The sequence below is a fragment of the Brachyhypopomus gauderio genome, chromosome 17, assembly GCF_052324685.1.
Source record: "Brachyhypopomus gauderio isolate BG-103 chromosome 17, BGAUD_0.2, whole genome shotgun sequence".
In the NCBI taxonomy this organism is placed as follows: domain Eukaryota; kingdom Metazoa; phylum Chordata; class Actinopteri; order Gymnotiformes; family Hypopomidae; genus Brachyhypopomus; species Brachyhypopomus gauderio.
In genome coordinates, this window is record NC_135227.1 from 8,025,972 (window position 1) to 8,043,632 (window position 17,661).

General features: G+C 46.2%; 1 protein-coding gene across 5 annotated transcripts in view; it reads left to right on the plus strand.

The window, feature by feature from the left end:
• supt3h (SPT3 homolog, SAGA and STAGA complex component) overlaps positions 1-17,661 on the plus strand; it is a 68,905-nt gene that overhangs the window by 44,430 nt on the left and 6,814 nt on the right. For all 5 annotated transcript variants that reach the window (XM_076979249.1, XM_076979252.1, XM_076979251.1 and 2 more), the window contains 6 exons: positions 1,215-1,351; positions 5,533-5,608; positions 7,108-7,220; positions 7,588-7,698; positions 8,721-8,888; positions 11,030-11,140. In XM_076979249.1, coding sequence (XP_076835364.1) covers positions 1,215-1,351; positions 5,533-5,608; positions 7,108-7,220; positions 7,588-7,698; positions 8,721-8,888; positions 11,030-11,140 — 716 coding nt within the window. The remainder of the gene's footprint in view (positions 1-1,214; positions 1,352-5,532; positions 5,609-7,107; positions 7,221-7,587; positions 7,699-8,720; positions 8,889-11,029; positions 11,141-17,661) is intronic.

The window sequence follows — 17,661 nt, forward strand, 5'->3', positions numbered from 1 at the left end:
CATTTAAAACAGCATTTGCTGTAGTGGGGGTATTGTTAGTGGATCAAAGATGATGTCTGTTTTTTTTGTCTGTTCTAGTGTTTATTTTGTTAGATTTTAATGCTCTGTTTCATCATTGCAGATTAGCTTTGTTTACTTATTCACCCAAACCAAGATTTTCCAAGCTCTTTTATTCCAGTAAACAAGCCACTGCATCAAATGGTAAATTTAGAGTACATTAAAGCCAAAAATATAGAACTAATTATGTGCATCACCATATTTGTATCATTTGAAAGCAAGTTTATACAAAGTGACATTTTTTAACATTTTGATTGAATTGCCCGTTTACATAGGAAGTTCACAATTACAGTTCTGTTCAGGACTAAGCCACTGCAGCAGGAGGAACATGAGGTCCTACAGTAGTGCTGTTATTAAGGTGTCACGATTTCCCTCACCCTGATTAAACACGTTCTGAGGCTTTTAATGCCATGTCAAGCAGACGTTATGTTAGAGTTGCATTTGATCGCCACATTTCCTCTTTTAATGTACATTTTCCCCTCCATTCATTTTTCCCAGCTCAGCTTTTTAAGGTTTTAATTGACAGGGTTTCTCAACACTTCTTGGAGTAAAAAGCAAAGAAACTCGTTTCCTGGGCCGTGTTAAAGATCAGGGACATGTACCCCCCTGTGCCTGTCTGACTATACCTGAAGGAAATATTTGGCCTCTCAAAATAACATTTCTTCTAATTTCTCGGGTGTTGTGTACCATACTTGATCAGATGTTCTAAATGTGTGGTCAGGTATATTTCTGCCTGTCCCTTACCTTGTCATTCTTAAAGATCACCTGTACTTAACTTCACAACTCACTTCAGGACAGATCCAAGTGCTAGTACAAAACAAAATGCTAATTGGCCAGTGATGGAGAGAAGTAATAAGAGCGTTGCTATGGGAACTAATGGCCAGAGGAGGCCGTGGCTGTTCTGTGCATGTGTGGGGCGGGTGGGGTTTAGGACCTGTGGGACTAAGGTAGGGTCGGGGCGAACGCCAGTGGAGGGGGCGGCCTGCACATCAGAGCCCTTCCATCATGGCTCAGGTGTAAACAAGGCCTACAGCTGGCCTGCAGATGTGGCCGGGGGCGATTCAGCAAATGTGTGTGTATGTGTATGTGTATGTGTGTGTGTGTGTGTGTGTGTGTGTGTGTGTGTGTGATGTGTGGGTGTGCACACCCACTTCTAGACAAATACTCCAGCAGCAGTGTGAACAAAAGGCAGAGATTGGTGCAGGACTTCCTGGGCTCCATCGACCAGACAGGGGAATTCTTGACGCTGCTGGGGGTGGAGGAGGTGGACGAAGTCAAGCAGGAAAGGATGGAGGTGAGTGGGAGGAAAGTCCCGGAAATGTGCACACACACACGCACCTCTCCCTGTGAGGCTAACGTACAGGAGATTATCATGTTGGGGGGGTCTTGTGGTCATAGAGCAACGTAGCTGTTGGGTACCTGTACGATTAGACACAGGGTTTCTCAATTGGGAATAGGATCTTGCTAAAACAAGGTGTTTAAACACGTTAAAGGCACTCTCTGACCACAGGAACACTTGATAGTCTGTCTGCACTGCAAAAGAGCAGTGTTCAGGTTCCATTGAAGACTAGTGGCCAGACCTCAGAGGCCTGTCAACCTCCTCTGCTTCTTTTTGTTGTCATCAAATAGACTAATGGACTTAACATTTCAACAGACTTTCCAGTGCGATGCTAGATTCGTCTACTTTCCATTACGCAGATCCAGACATGCAAATTAGCCTCAAAGTGAAACCCAGGAAGGTGGAGAGAAAGTTTAGTCCTAACCTGTCCAGTGTCATTATGAAGTATGTGGGAGTTCTTCAGGCTGTGTTGCTTTAGGGCGTTAAAATAGTGGTAAAACAACTGTTAACAGTCCAAAACTGCTGGACACGGAGGCCGCTAGCCTGCACCGCTGCAGTTGTGTAAAGAAACATGTGCCAAGCTGTCAACCCCACGGCCTCCGCTGCTACACACCCCTTGGGGCAGGGCGGGGGGGCATCTGCCTGTCCCCCTGCCGCCAATTGAAATAAAGACCCACGGATGAAAGATGTAATTAACAGAGTGAAACAAGGAACCGTGGACATGCTCAGGAAAAAAAAAAAAGGGGGGGGGGGGGGGGGGGGGGGGCATGAGACTTTCTACATCCCCATTCAATTAAAACCAAGCAGTGTCGTCGTGGACGGGGTCCAGAAAGCTTGCGGTTTGCCCACAAACTTTGTTCCTGCTGAGTGTTTTAATGGGTGTGTTTTAGCCATCAGGATGGCCTGGGGGTAAAGAGCCATGTTCTCCTGGGCCTCAGCGTAGAGCTCTGGGTAGCCGTTTCCCTCTTCTAACGCTGTCCGCTCAGGTGTGGAGTGTAATGGGTGCCTGTCCCTCGTCTGTGGCTCTCCCTGGGCCCTCAAACACCTTGGCTCTGAAATGGTCCGAACACCAAGCTCACCTTTAGGCGAGACATAGAAATAAGTGATATAAGTGCGGATTTCTCTTTTCAGAAGACTGACAGTTGGGGTTTGTTTTGACTGGGTCTGTAAGTGGGATGTCTCGGGTGTCTTCGCCCGTCTCTCCATAGTTCTCACTAATCACTGACATTTTTTGAATGCAGTTCCTATTTACAGTAAATGACCCTTTGACAAAGCCTCCTGCTGTATCCCCCATTTACTCACCAAAGGTTTCTCAGCGGTGTAAATATATTACAACACTTGTGTAAATACCGTAGACATTGTTTCGCGGGATTTCCAAAGCCACAGCTCATGGGTCAAGTGCTCGGTGGATCCAGTCCTCGGAACACCCATGCGCCGGCCAGCTCGCTACACCTCGGGTCAGACGGGGTTCGCGAGGAGCTGCTCTCTTGCACGCTTGATCAGACGGCGACTGCTTTGCTTTTGTCAGTGGTGTGTGGATTGTATTTCCTCAGGCGGACTATCAATCTTCTCAAGGATCCTCTAAGATCTCTTGACAATGTGTTATTTTCTTGGCCACGTTCAGATGGGAACGCTTAAAAGTCTCTTTGTCATGTTGTGTGGGATCCACATTGTTTTGGCCTTAATGCCACGATGACAGCGAACTCCAGAGAATGCTATTCGGGGACTCCGGGGAAACATATTTTTCAAATTCCACAAGAAGTTTTGAACACTGAAAGAGCAATCTAAACTTTAATCTCACTTATACTTTTATGTGTTTCAGCAAGCTTATTAGAACTTCCTCTGAATTCTCCGTGTAATTGCATAAGTTTCCTGTTTTGTCAGAGAACAAAGAACAGCTCTCAATTCATTTGCTTCTTAATTATAGCACTTTGAAAAAAGGCTGTTGTTTTAGAGGGCATAAAAGCTTGTCTCTTGAATTAAATTTATTTAATTGCCTAACCCTTAAAAAAACGACAACAACAAAAACTTTGTATTATAGTGGTGTCAGCTCATAATGTGCTCTGGAATCTGATTAGTTCCCTTCGTTGCTGTCTAGGATTGTTGTACCACTTCATTATTTTGTTCTGTGATCTCCTACAAGCTGGTAGTCAGTTCCTTTCGCAACGAAAGTGTTTCATTCGGACTTCTTTAAAGCAACCGTTGGGGCCATGGTGAGCAGTGCCCAGTCCTGTCCACAGGGCCTCACAGTGCTTCCCAGGTACCCACAGACATTCATGACGGTGTCATGCACATAATGGAAGTAAAGGTAAAAAGACAAAACCCACTACTGACACAAAAGTTTTTAATATTTTGCTTGGTCTCTAAAATATATTTTGGGTTTCGGCCTATTGAAGTTTAAGGCTAGCAATAGTACAAATTGATATTCTCTTTTTGCAAACCACATTGGCACAAAATGAAAGCATCAGACCGCCAAATCAAATATTTTTCAGTGTCCAATCATATAGCACGGCTTCAGTTGTGGGTATGATCTGGCTATTAGCAGGTGGGTTGAAGTTTTGATTTAATCAATGGCTAAACATAGTATTCAAATGTAAAATCCCCCTGCCGGGCTTCTGAGTTCATAAGCCCCAGTAATAACATTTCTCCTGTCTCGGGCTGTCTGCTTGACTGGAGTTATTTGAGTTCAGCAGCCCCACTCGCGTATCACTGGTGGCCCAGCCTGGAGTGGAGCGCAGACAGCTAGGCTGCTGTGAATTCCCCCCTCGGCGCTGTGAACCAGACCTCCACTCCGCGTCTTAACGACACTAATCGGAATCACAGCTCTGGCTCTGCCCGACAGACAGGCAGGGCGGGCGGCCTTCCCGTGCCCTCATTAGTATGCATTTTCAAAAGACAGAATTTCCATCGGCTGCCGGCCAGCTAAATAAAAAGGCTCCGGTTAGTTTGGGTGGGCTGACGCCGATCGCCGACGCCCGGGCAACATGTCGCCGGGTCGGAGGAGGAGAGGGCGTGCGACGGCAAAGTCTGATCAGCCCAGAGGCCCAGCGGCACTCTTTTACAGCCACGGAAATAAAAAAAAGTCAGCGCACAGCTTTGAAAGGGAAAAACCCTCATAAACCCTCATGCTTTTGTTTTTTCAACGCACACCCTGTTAGAACGGCCTGATGGACTGTTTCATGGACGTATAAGGAAATGCCTAATTACAGGTTCTGACCTGCAACTTAACACGTTCAGCTGTAAATCTAAGCTGAAAGCTATTGGGTTGCTATTAAGAAGGTTGGTTGCAGCTCGGCTCTCTCCTAAAGTCGAGCGGAGACAGTGGTTCTCTTGTCATCGTCCTCCACTTCGCCACGTGCCTAAAGCTATTAAACACTGACTTTCTGCTGTCGTATTCTCTGCGGTTTTGTGATGACACTCGAACAACTGCGTCAGCGCAAATTTTTGTGGAACCGCAGCGTCCCAGCTAAGGCCGGCGAGGTGGTGGAGGGGATTATTGCCGGACTAGCAGATGTCTTCAGAATAAATGCCCATTGTGCTGCTGAAGGACTCTCCGCTGGCCGCACAAGCCTCGCTGTTCCTCGTTGAGCCAGGCAGCCAAGCGGTGCCGATGTACACACAGATCACGTCTACCTGCTAATCAAACCAGTGCTGTATCACCCCTCGCTGCTGCGCCACTGCGTGTCTTAAGGTGACGTGTTGGTTCAGCTCTGGCTCACAGGCGCTGTGTTTTAGTCCCTTGTAAAGCAAAACCGTCTCCCTGTCGGTAGCATCTGGAAGCACGCTCGAACCGATGAACCAAGCCTGCAGCGGGCTCCTCGGTCCCGGCCGTGGGCCACGCCCTCGCTGGGGGTCGCCGGGCTTCCGTCTGTGGCCGCACGTGTGCGCTCTTTGACGGCCCCAGGTGTGTAGTGGGGCCTTTGGTTTTACAGCAGAACATTATGTAATTAGCCGCAAGTTACTCACCCATTTACTGCAACTATGTTCAAGAGCACCGTGATGCTGCTGGGAAGGGTTACAGGCAGGCTGCGCACTAACACAGCCCAGCGTGGACAGGGGGGGAAAGTAACCCAGCATTAAACGGGCCAGCCATCTCGACACGGGCTCAGCCTGCACTCTCCTCTCTCTACCTCCAGAGACTCGAGAAGCAGACGCGACACATGGACCCGGTCCAGTATAGCGATTTCTGTGAGAGTCGACAGCTCAGCTTTTGTGAGTATTCTGCATCACCCACCTCTTGTCTCCTTATGAAAAAATGATTGAATGTTACACGTCTGACTTATTTGAAGATGATTGTTAATGTTATGGCAGCTCCCATAGGCCATTGCTGATGGCAGTTGGCTGCTAAGCCGCTTTGGATCTGGGAGGGGTATTAAAGCCTTGCTGCAGGATGTGAACACACTGGTTTGTTAGAACCACATTTCAAGACTGATAGCTTGTTGACAGGCTTCAGACCTCAGTAGCCACTGGTGTGTGTGTCCAGACACTGGCCTGAGTAACCCACAGTCTCACTCCTCCGAGGGCCACAGACTGCATTGGAAATGGGATTGCTTCAACTTGCTGAAATAAATATGAATAATCATTAATATAAATTTGTTACTTTATAAACACATAATGAGCATACGCACTGATATGTAGTGCAGTTCTGCATAGCTTCAGTTGTGTTTGTTGTTTACCCAAATAAAATAACATTAAATTACAAAATCAATATCAATTCAAACCCGAAATCAAATGAAAGGTGATATTTTAAAAAGCCTCTGCGTAGACTGTGCGCAGTTACTCCAGGGTTCATATCCTCATTTGTCTTTACAGTGTGTGTTACATTTCATATCAGCTCATAACCATAGACAATAAATCTAGTGTATACGTTGTATTCTTCAGTTTCTCACAGGTGTTTTAAATACTCATGAACTATTTGTTTAGCAAAATTTATCCTCAGTGGTTTTGTGCCAAATTTAAGACTTGTTATCTTTACACACGGTTAAGTGTGTAAAGGTTTGCAAAGCACAGCGAAGGGTCATCAACACTGTTGGTGGATTGGTGGCGGCCCCTGCCTTCCCTGGGAGGTGTCTGATGTTCTTGTTGCCTTAGCTGGTGCACCTCCATCCTCAGAGACTCCTTCCATCCTGCGTATCATTAGTTGACCTTCTGCCCTCGGGCAGGTGCTTCAGGTCACTCCAAGCCTGCACCACTAGACTCAGACGTTTTTATATTTTTTTCCCCTCGAGCCATAAGAATGAAATAATCAACACTCATAAATGTTCATACGCAATATTCTTCACATGGAGATTTCATTTCACCTACGTGCAGTATGTCCATGGTTGCATGCAATATTTAAGTATTGTAAATATTTAAGTACATTATTTTTAATGTATTTGCTGTTTGACTTCTAAATTAGATAAATACCTGTTTTTTTATGTCTTATCTATTGTTTGTACCCAGGGCTAGCACCTGTAATCTCATTATATGCAGTATATATTGACAAAAAAGCCAATCTGATTCTGTATGTATTCAGGGCTACACCTACTTTGGTAAACACATCACAATATCCCTACTTTATATCTTTACTGGACTCAAACATCAGGCTACATTATGTCTTCTTTGTGTTTTTAGAGTCATAAATGCTTTTTAGTCTATTTTATTTGCTTTGGACCCTTCTCTAATGCAACTACGTGCCAAATCTAATATTGTTCTCTAAATTTGTTGTTAAGCTAAAAAGGCTTCCAAATTTCGGGAGTGGCTAGACTGCAGCAGCCTTGACGTGAAGCCTAATGGAGTTTCCATGGAGATCCTGTCGTATTTGGCCTATGAGACAGTAGCCCAGGTAACGTACAGTATTTCAGTCAGAAGATCAGTGATGGGGTGAGGGAGATGGTGCCATGCTTCACTTTAGCACTGTTTTTGACTTCCTTGGCATGCAGGAGAATGAAGTCATTTCACCCTAGGCCACTAGTGTTTCCTAAAAAACAAAAAAAAATGACACACACACTGATTTCTTGAAAGGAGTTTTGGCATTTTCTGAACTGGTAGCTTCTATCCTAGCATCTCTTTTCCACGCTTCAATGCAGGGAACTAACACAAAAACCAGAACTCCTAAACCTAACCCCAAGAGTCATCAGATAACACTGTGTAAAGTTTCTGTTATCTAGATGAGATGATAATTGATAAATGATATTGCTGATTTGTTTCAGATTGTTGACCTAGCCCTGCTGGTGAAGCAGGACATGAGCCCCAAAGCAGGCGAACCTTTTCTCCAAGCCATATCGGCCACATTCTTCCAGTACCAAAGTTCAAGTGCTGAGGTGAGCAAGACACCAGTCAGTTCCAGCCAGTGAACGCTTGTATCTGGAGTCCCTGTGCAACCAGAGCAAAACCAGCTCGACCTGTTCAAAGGTTTTCATGCAATAATGAAACTATTGAAAAGATCCTTACTGTGTGCCCATTTATAGACGCAGTCTAAGGTTTTATCGCATGCGGACACACTCTTGTCATTTAAAGTGAGCGTGCTTTTGTTTTAGATTTTTTTTTCTGTTTGATGGAATCCAGGAGATGCTGCTGCTTGTCCTTAGTGAGCTCCGGATTACGTTTGGAAGATTTACTGTGAATCTGTAGTTAGGCATCACTGAGCATCAGTGACCCTGTTTGTTGTCAACAGCGCGCCGTCTCTGTCCCGGCTGCTAGGACTCGACCTTCAGCCAAGCAGGGCTGCCAAGTTTGTGCAAGGTGGTTTTGTACTGTGGGATCTCTTCCACAGAGGGGCTTTTCTGTCACTGCAACCACAACCCCCCCCCCCCCCCCTTTCTCTCTCTCTCTCTCTCTCTCTCTCTCTCTCTCTCTCACTATCGCTCTTTCCCTTTCTCATGTGTTCGGATTCAGCCAAGGCCACTCTGGGGTTGGAAGTACACAGGCAGTGTCAGCCTGGCTTTCATTACCGCTGTTGTTTTTTCCCACCCAAACCTTGAGGGTCCCGTGTGAAGGGATAGGCTAGAGGAGACGCCACAGAAGGGCAGTCATGGTCTGTTCAGCTCCCTCCGACTGACCAGCTAGAAACTACACGCTGTTAAACAATACACAGCCTTGCTGCTCAGTACACGTGCAAATTATTCTTAGCCTGCCATTTTATTTTCACCCACTGTAAAGGTTGGTTTTCAATGTGATTAGACACTGAAAATTTTAGTATAAATTACCCTTTAGATAGACACTCCACATCACCAGATATAATTAAGATTTGTACTTTAACTTTTGGAGTTTTCAGATAATTAGTGCATATTGTAGCCTACGTGAGGTGGGATGATTATGCAGTTTTCTTCTGATTTATCCGCAGGCTGCATCTACTAAAAGGGAGGCGGAGTCTCCGGAGAACACGCCTCCATCCACGCCCAGCGCCCCGGTGGGGCCAGGCCACCAAGGCAAGCTGCACTCTGTTGCCCAGGGCAACGGTGGGCTCCCACAAGACGCCAGCAGCAAAGCCAAACAACGCAAGAGGAAGAAGGTACCAGTGTGGAAAACTGCTGGTGAATGCAATGGAGTTATTAGCATCTCTGCATGAATGGTTCCTCAAATGTGACATCACAATGATTCATAAACATGTAACAATGCACATTTTATTTTAAGAAATAAATACACATGGGATTCTATTTTGCCATATCATATTGAACACATGGTTTGAACAGTCAAGGTCATTGATGGACAAAGTGAACCTTTTATTGTATGTTGTAACTAGTGGAACCTCTTTGCTGGCAGTAACTTCAACCAAGCCCCCAGTGTAGCTGCTGCTCAGTCTTGTGCAGGGGGTTTGGCCCCGTCCTCCATACAGGACTGTTTTTGTTCATGTGTGGTTTTAGGATGTCTTGCTCAAACGGCCTGCTTCAAATCACACCACATCATTACAATAGGACTGAGGTCGGAGCTCGGACTTCGTACAATACAGCCCTTCTTCTGTTAGAGCCATACTGTTGTTGATTTAGTTCTATGCTTTGGATCATTGTCATGTTGCATGACCTGAACTTGAGTTTAAGAAGTCAGACGTTTCAGTTTAAATCTCTCGATAGAGGTTGGAATCTGGTTTTCTCCTCAGTGATTGCAGGCTGTTTAGCGCTGAGGAGGCCAAGCTTTACATCCGGCACATCCCCCGTCATGCTTCTCAGCTAGGATAAGGGTTAGGTGTTAGTCTTTATTTATCTGTATGTTTATTGGTTTGTTTTCCTTCTTTTTGGAGAATGAGGGTTGCTTTTATAACCTTCATTGCATAATTTATTTTCTTATAATGAAAGTAGCCCAGATCTGATTCATTTGCCTATGGATGATGTAAATCCAGAGTTCACTTTTCAAGCACGTGGGGGCAACCTACTGAAATCGTATACTTGCCATAATAAAGACAAGGTTCAATATTTCATACCTGGGTTACAGTCAACTGCTTACATTCAAAGACTTTACTTTAAGTGTGAGTGTGACTATTATTAACCTGTTTTAGTAAAACTGTTGAACCGCTTTTGTGTTCTTGGTGGCTGTCAAATTATTGGACATTCTACAGTAATAATGTCACTATTAGGATTCATACACCAATGCAATGATTTTAAAATCTTTGCAAACTTTTTTTCTTCCTTCTAACGAATGTGTTGTGGTTGGAGAAAACAGGGAGGATTCTTGAAAAAATAATTTCACATGTTTTTCTCACATTTTTTCATAAGGGTGACTGTTTTTGATTTGGAGTAAAACATTCTTTCATTATCAATATTTGTCATACACTATCATTTTGTGTAGTCTAGGTACGAAAAGGCGGTAAAGGGTTTGAGGAGGAACATAGAGGGGCTTCAAAATCAGTTTTGCCTTTCTGTGTGTGTGTGTGTGTGTGTGTGTGTGTGTGTGTGTGTGTGTGTGTGTGTGTGTGTGTGTGTGTGTGTGTGTGTGTGTGTGTGTGCGCGCGTGTGTGAAAGGTACCGATGCATAGATGATGGTAGTATTTGTTCTGTAATACATGTGGTAATGAGCAAACTGACTTGAGATGGGAAATGTATATAAAATATATATATATAATGTATATATAATATGTATACGTCCCATCCTAAAGTCATGAGGGAAGTTCATTGGTCATCTCCATAGTGATTCCAGTCTCGGCATCTAGAGTGGAAACCTTGGTAGGAAATGTGTACTCTTTCTTATATGTCCTGCCATGTCGATTCTACCGCAGACGATTTATTACGAAGATCAAAATAGGGAAGCCGCTCTTCCTCCCAACCCCCCAAAGTCAAATAATTTCTTCATGTCTGATGCCAAACAGAACCCAGTCCAATTACAGCTGATCACATACAGCAAATAACAGTTCACTAACATTCACTGTCAGACCTCTATATATCAGATTAACTCCTGTACTGAAAGTACATAAAGCATAAAGTGACACATAGCATTTATATGTCTGTGGAGGTATGGGCTTGGCATTCTCATTACCCAATCCTGACTCAGACCGTCCTAAAAAATGTATTATGTGTGTGTCACGTCTGGACAACCTCCCCTGGCTGTGTTTGTGCGTAAAACGGCCTGTCTCCCACTGTGTTTTTGATTTAGTAATAATATTGTCTCTCTCTCTCTCCCTCTCTCTCTCCCTCTCTCTCCCTCCCTCCCTCCCCAAAACAGAGTGCAGCAGCCTGTAGCATGGAGACTCAGAGCAGTGCCATCCAGCCCGCCCACATCAGAGAGGCCATCAGGCGCTACAGCCGCAAGATTGGCCCACTCTCCCCCTTCTCCGTGCGTAATAACAGAGCCGTAAAGGAGTTATATTTATAATCGCAGCACAGCCCCATTTTAAAGTGGTTAAATTCTGAAGTATTGGAATTGTTGAGCGCAATTTGTGGTTAGTGTAATTTTCCTCGTAAAAGTTGCATAATTCTACTGCAGAATTAAATAAGCGTAATGTCTATCCTTTCTGGAAATACAAAGCATGTTTAATTTTGTTTTGTTTGCTGTGAGTTCTGTTTATAGCTGAGAAATGCATGCTTATTTTGCTTGCATATGTATATGGCCCTGCCCTCTTGCCGTAGGAGAGTTATAATCTCCCATCGTGCAGAGTGGTGTGGGTGTCGTAAGTGCTTGAGCATGAAAACACTGCTTGCTGAGGCTGGGCAGAGGTCTCAGACGACCAGCCAGTGTTTGCTGTTGTGGTCAGTGTGTAATTCACAGGTAATGAGCAATTTACTATCAGCTCATACAACTTGACTCTTTCAAAGTCAGTAATATCTAGAGATGTGGGCAGTATTAATACAGAATACATCCTGCATCAAGTGCATTTGTTCCCCTCATGGTACTTTGTAAATCCTTGTTAACAGCTAAATTGGTTTTGATGGTGAGAGGTACTTTTCCCTATGATGTAATTCAATTAGTGTCTGGTAAACCATTTTTTGTTTGTTTTGTTTTTTTTACTGCAGCCATTTACTTGATGTCATTTTTCCTTTTCGTTGCAAAAGAAAGTTTATGAGCAGATTTCTCTCTTCACTATCACAGAACACTTCCAGAGGTTTTAATGGCGTACTGAGTAGAATAAGCACAGCTCATAGGAGCCTTTACAAGTGTACAGGGAAACACAGTAGTGTTTGTCCAGGAGCCTGGAGTGCAAACAACAATACGTACAAAATACAGGAGCATAATATCACAGAAACATGTACATGACACTGAGTGGGCGGAGTGCTTGTGTCCAAAATGTAACATTCAAGTACATGTACAGCATATGTGAGAGCACCAGTCATGGAGTTAGCCAATGCAACAATATAAGAATATTGCTAAATGGAATTTGTTAAATACTAATTTCTTATGAGATGTATAGAAAAAGTGGAGTAATAAGTGTGTGTGTGTGTGTGCGTGTGCCACGTGTGTGTCAGGTCACACTCTGTGCGTTGAGGAATCTGGTGGCTTGGGGGAAGAATTGTTGCACAGTCTGGCCATGAAGTCTAAATGCTTCTGTGCCTTTTCCCAGACAGCGGGGTCCTGTGAGTTCTGTGAGGTGTGTGTGGGATCGTCCCCCGTGCTGGTAGCTTTATGGATGCAGCTTGTGGTGTAGATGGTCGTGATGGAGGGGAGAGAGACCTCGATGATCTACAGCTGCTCAACAAACTCATACAAACTTCTTATATATGAGCCACTGGCTATAGTAGCTCATGTATAATTTCAGTGTCAAGACCCTTGTTGGGAGAGTGCAGGATTGCAGGAGTCCTGTTTCCTGTAGATGGAGGGCACTAAGATCGCTAAAGATTGTTGTTTTGTAATTGTTTTGTATTTGCAGCAATCACAGTGAATGTCTTTCACGGCTGGCTTTTATCTGTGCTCTCAACAGCATATTGTGGTTTTAAGTTGATGGCAGCTGTCATTACTGCCCCAACCACCATGCCTCCACCCCCTGTAGCTGAGAGTACTACCCCAACAACCAGAACTGCTACACCCCCCCCCCCCCCCCCCCCCCCCCCCACACACACACACACACACACACACACCTGGTAGCTGTCACCACTGCCCCAACCTGGTAGTCTCAGCTGTCAAGTTGCTCTTTTATAGGGACTTTAGCTCTAAACACTGGTGTAAGTATAATTGAATAATAAGGACCCTGTTGTTATATATATGGGGTGTTAAATTTAAAAGTGTAATGAACAGAAATGCTAGATTACAATGTGGTGTATTGAATCTTAGCTCATGTCCATGACTTGCGTAACTGCAAACATGGCCGGGCGTGTTTAGTTGAAAGAAACTAGGAAGTGCATTAGTTTGCCCTGTACTGTGTGGTGGATAAAGCAGGTGCTCTATGGGTTTTCCACCCTATGATGATGAGTGAAGAGTTCCACATGTTCCTCTAGTGCTGCTGATCTCTGAGTCTGATGAGCTGCTCACAGTCCCTCATCAGCAGTGGCAAGAAAATAGGTGTGTGTGTGTGTGTGTGTGTGTGTGTGTGTGTGTGTGTGTGTGTGTGTGTGTGTGTGTGTGTGTGTTGGAGGTGGAGTTGTCTTGTAATTGGTTTTGTTTTATTGCAGCTGGGGCCAGTTTAAGCCCATGATTAATTGCACCAATAAGTAATTTTCGGGCCTTTACCACATGCTCAGTGCTTTGGTACAGAATGGCGCTCTTGTGTGTCAGTGTAAGCTGTAGCTGTGTTGGCCTCCTGACACCTGAGGCATCGTCTCATTTAGCTGTTCATAATTATGATCTATGCTGCAATCAAGAGACATTAGCTGATAATGTGTGTGAATTTTCTAGGGTTATTGAGGTGTACAAAAAAAACTGAAATCTAGAAATAGTTCATTAAAAGTTTTAAATCCTGTTTTGTCATCGGTAATGTATAATTGAACATAGTTGTCCGCCCATACGATTGGATATGCTCATAGGCTTTATCTGTCTTGCATTACCATAGTCAAGATGCTGCGAGGTAATTAACTTCAGAATTGAATTAAGGAGCTAATCTAAGAGCTAAGGAAATCAAGGCTAGCTTGATTATTCTCAAAAATAGGCAGGAGCTGAATGAGAGCCCCCGAGGGCCGTCCTTCTGTGTCAGTGGAGCCAGCAGCATCAAGGTTGGTTTGAGAATCGCTTTCATCATCCAGGATTGATTGCTTGTCTGCTTGTTCATGGTGCATCTATAAACCTCTTTGTATAAACCTCTTTTACCAAACGTATGCCAAAAAAACATTGTGTGTTGTTAAAGTTGGAGTTACACTTAAGTTACTGATTACAGTGAATCACTTTAAATGAAGTTTTCATTTGAATGTGTTGTTTGAGCAATCAGCTCAAACTGAGGCACAAAGCTCAAGGTTATTAAAAAGGAAGTTTCAGAGGAGCTGAAAGTCTAAACCGTGGCGGGGTACATGATGGGGCGTTGGATAAACGTGGTCACAGCCGGGACTCTGAAGATATGGTGCATCTTCAAACGTGGCGGAGCTGTTGGTCCTATGTGGGCGGAGTTCCGGCGTCCGTGGCTGCAGTGTTTTGTACCTTGTTTGTGGTTTTCCCCAGTCTTACTTTACTCAGCCCTCCATACCTAAGAGAGCAGGCGCAGGAGTGATGAACTCCACGCATGTTTATCGGCCCGCCGTCTCCAGCTCTTTGTGTGTGGAAAGACAACTCGTGCTGCGCTGCTGACCTCCGCTTGTAGCGCTGTGCCCTTCACAGCGCCCCACAAACAGTCCGCTGAACGCACAATTGACCCAGTTTTATGCCTCTGCGTTTCACTTCCATCCTCAACACTGGCACTAAACACTGGTGCCGACACTAGGTGTCTCTGAGGCCATTCAAAACCTTTTCTTAACAATTGCACATTTACAAGTGGAGACATTCTTCTGTGCGGTTTGAATACCTTGTTATTAAACCATGAAATTGCCTTTTGGACGTGAAGTGAATGGCTGGACTAGCAGAATCATACTGTACATAATAAGTCATTTGGAAAGGAAAAGACATTCTGTAGTGATCTAGCCAAGCTGTGTTTTATCTGCAGTAAATGGTGTCCAAACCCCCCAATGCCAGAATACAACATTAAGTGTTGGAGCCACTGATGTAAAAGGATAATATTTATTGTTGAAATAAGTTTATTAGAAATACAGGAGAACAGTAGTAGGCAGCCACTCTGCTCTGTGGGCCGTTCCACACGACATGTTTGTGTTTTATTGTGTGCCAAAAAACTTAGCAGTGGTAGCCAACCTTTCATATTTGCTGAAACATTGATATGAAAATACTATACCATTGAAAGGTCGAAGTTAAACGTTTTTTCCCCTAAAGAAGTCTGCTATTTCTGTGGATTTATGGAACTGCTCTTTTTCTTTCTTTTTTTTTTTAGCACGATTCCTGTCGTGCTGCGTCTGGAAGTGTTTATTTCTGTGCCATGTCATTCATCTCCTGGTGCGGTAAACAGACTGGCTATTATTTGGGAATGAGGTCTCATCTTTAGGCGTCGTGAGTGGAGTGTGCTGTCTGCTCGCCACAGCCCGGGAGATGCCCCTGATTTACGGTGGGTTTTTTCCGCACGCTGACCCTCGGATCCCACTTCACAGCGAGGTGGTGTACAGTACGGTCCATTAATCCCGGGTTCTGGGGATGCTCTTCCCTGCTGGAGCCCGGTGGACCTGGCTGGGTTCCCCCTACCCCACCCCCACCCAAAAAATAAAATGAAGAAATGTCAGGGCTCTACTGCAAAATAACAACTCTAATCCTTTGCCCAGAAATCTCGGAGGTGCGGCTTTGCTGTAAATCACGGGGCTCTTCCCGGGCCGCACTCCCTGCCTCTGGGTCAGTTCCACAGAGGCTGTAGCTACCGCCTTTGGCCAAGTGCTCAGTTTTAAAAAGACGTTTTACAATGGAGATATTCAGGCCCATCCCAGAAGCAGTGGTGCAATACTGCACTATCTATACTGTGTATCTAATTTCACCACAGCAATGCTCATATTCAGCCGATCGCTTGAGTAGCACCCTTACAGAATGCAGGTGTCTCAGATGTGATGGGGAGGGAAACCCGCGATGCATTTTTGAAAACCACAGAGTGCTTTTACCACCTGTTTTGTGAGTGTCTGATGACTGGTGCACTTGTGCAGCCCAGTGAATGCACAGACGCTGGAGCAGAGGAGAGCATTCAGCGCTTCTTGAAGTCCATCACGTTTGAACCCAAGTCTTCTTGCCCATATTTTCTCTACGATATTCTCTTGTGAAACTGAAGATGTCTGCAGAGCCAGCAGGAGTGTCATTATACCCTCACACCCTCCCTCATCCCCTTATACCCTCCCTCATCCCCTTATAGCCTCCCTCATCCCCTTATAGCCTCCCTCATCCCCTTATACCCTCCCTCATCCCCTCACACCCTCCCTCATCCCCTCACACCCTCCCTCATCCCCTCACACCCTCCCTCATCACCTCCATCATCCCCTTATACCCTCCATCATCCCCTTATACCCTCCCTCATCCCCTTATACCCTCCCTCATCCCCTTATACCCTCCCTCATCCCCTTATACCCTCCCTCGCCCTCACACCCTCCCTCGCCCTCACACCCTCCCTTATCCCCTTATACCCTCCATCATCCCCTTATACCCTCCCTCGCCCTCACATCCTCCCTCGCCCTCACATCCTCCCTCGCCCTCACACCCTCCCTCGCCCTCACACCCTCCCTCGCCCTCACACCCTCCCTCGCCCTCACACCCTCCCTCGCCCTCACACCCTCCCTCATCCCCTTATACCCTACATCATCCCCTTATACCCTCCCTCGCCCCCTTATACCCTCCCTCGCCCTCACACCCTCCCTCATCCCCTTATACCCTCCCTCGCCCTCACACCCTCCCTCGCCCTCACACCCTCCCTTGCCCTCACACCCTCCCTCGCCCTCACATCCTCCCTCATCCCCTTATACCCTCCATCATACCCTCACACTCACCCTCACACCCTCCCTCATCGCCTTATACTCTCCCTCATCCCCTTATACCCTCCCTCGCCCTCACACCCTCCCTCATCCCCTTATACCCTCCCTCGCCCTCACACCCTCCCTCGCCCTCACACCCTCCCTCGCCCTCACATCATCCCTCATCCCCTCACACCCTCCCTCATCCCCTTACACCCTCCCTCATCCCCTCACACCCTCCCTCATCCCCTCACACCCTCCCTCGCCCCCTCACACCCTCCCTCGCCCCCTCACACCTTCCCTCATCCCCTTACACCAGAGGTCACCAACAGGCGGAGCGCGGTCCGGATCCGGACCCAATCTCATTCCTGATTAACTGGATACGGACCCAAACGCAGTCCTGTCCGGACCCAATCTCATTCCTGATTAACTGGATACGGACCCAAATGCCATCCCATCCGGACCCAGAATAAATTGTTAAAAATATTTCTTAATTTTGACGGGAGAATTAATTTTAAACCGGAGCATTTATTTCAGTGCTATTGAAAAAAACACTCCGTCACGAGTGTTACGTTCGCCACACCCCCCCCCCCCTCACACCCTCCCTCATCCCCTTACACCCTCCCTCGCCCTCACACCCTCCCTCATCCCCTTACACCCTCCCTCGCCCTCACACCCTCCCTCGCCCTCACACCCTCCCTCGCCCTCACACCCTCCCTCGCCCTCACACCCTCCCTCGCCCCCTCACACCCTCCCTCGCCCCCTCACACCCTCCCTCGCCCCCTCACACCCTCCCTCGCCCCCTCACACCCTCCCTCGCCCCCTCACACCCTCCCTCGCCCCCTCACACCCTCCCTCGCCCCCTCACACCCTCCCTCGCCCTCACACCCTCCCTCGCCCTCACACCCTCCCTCA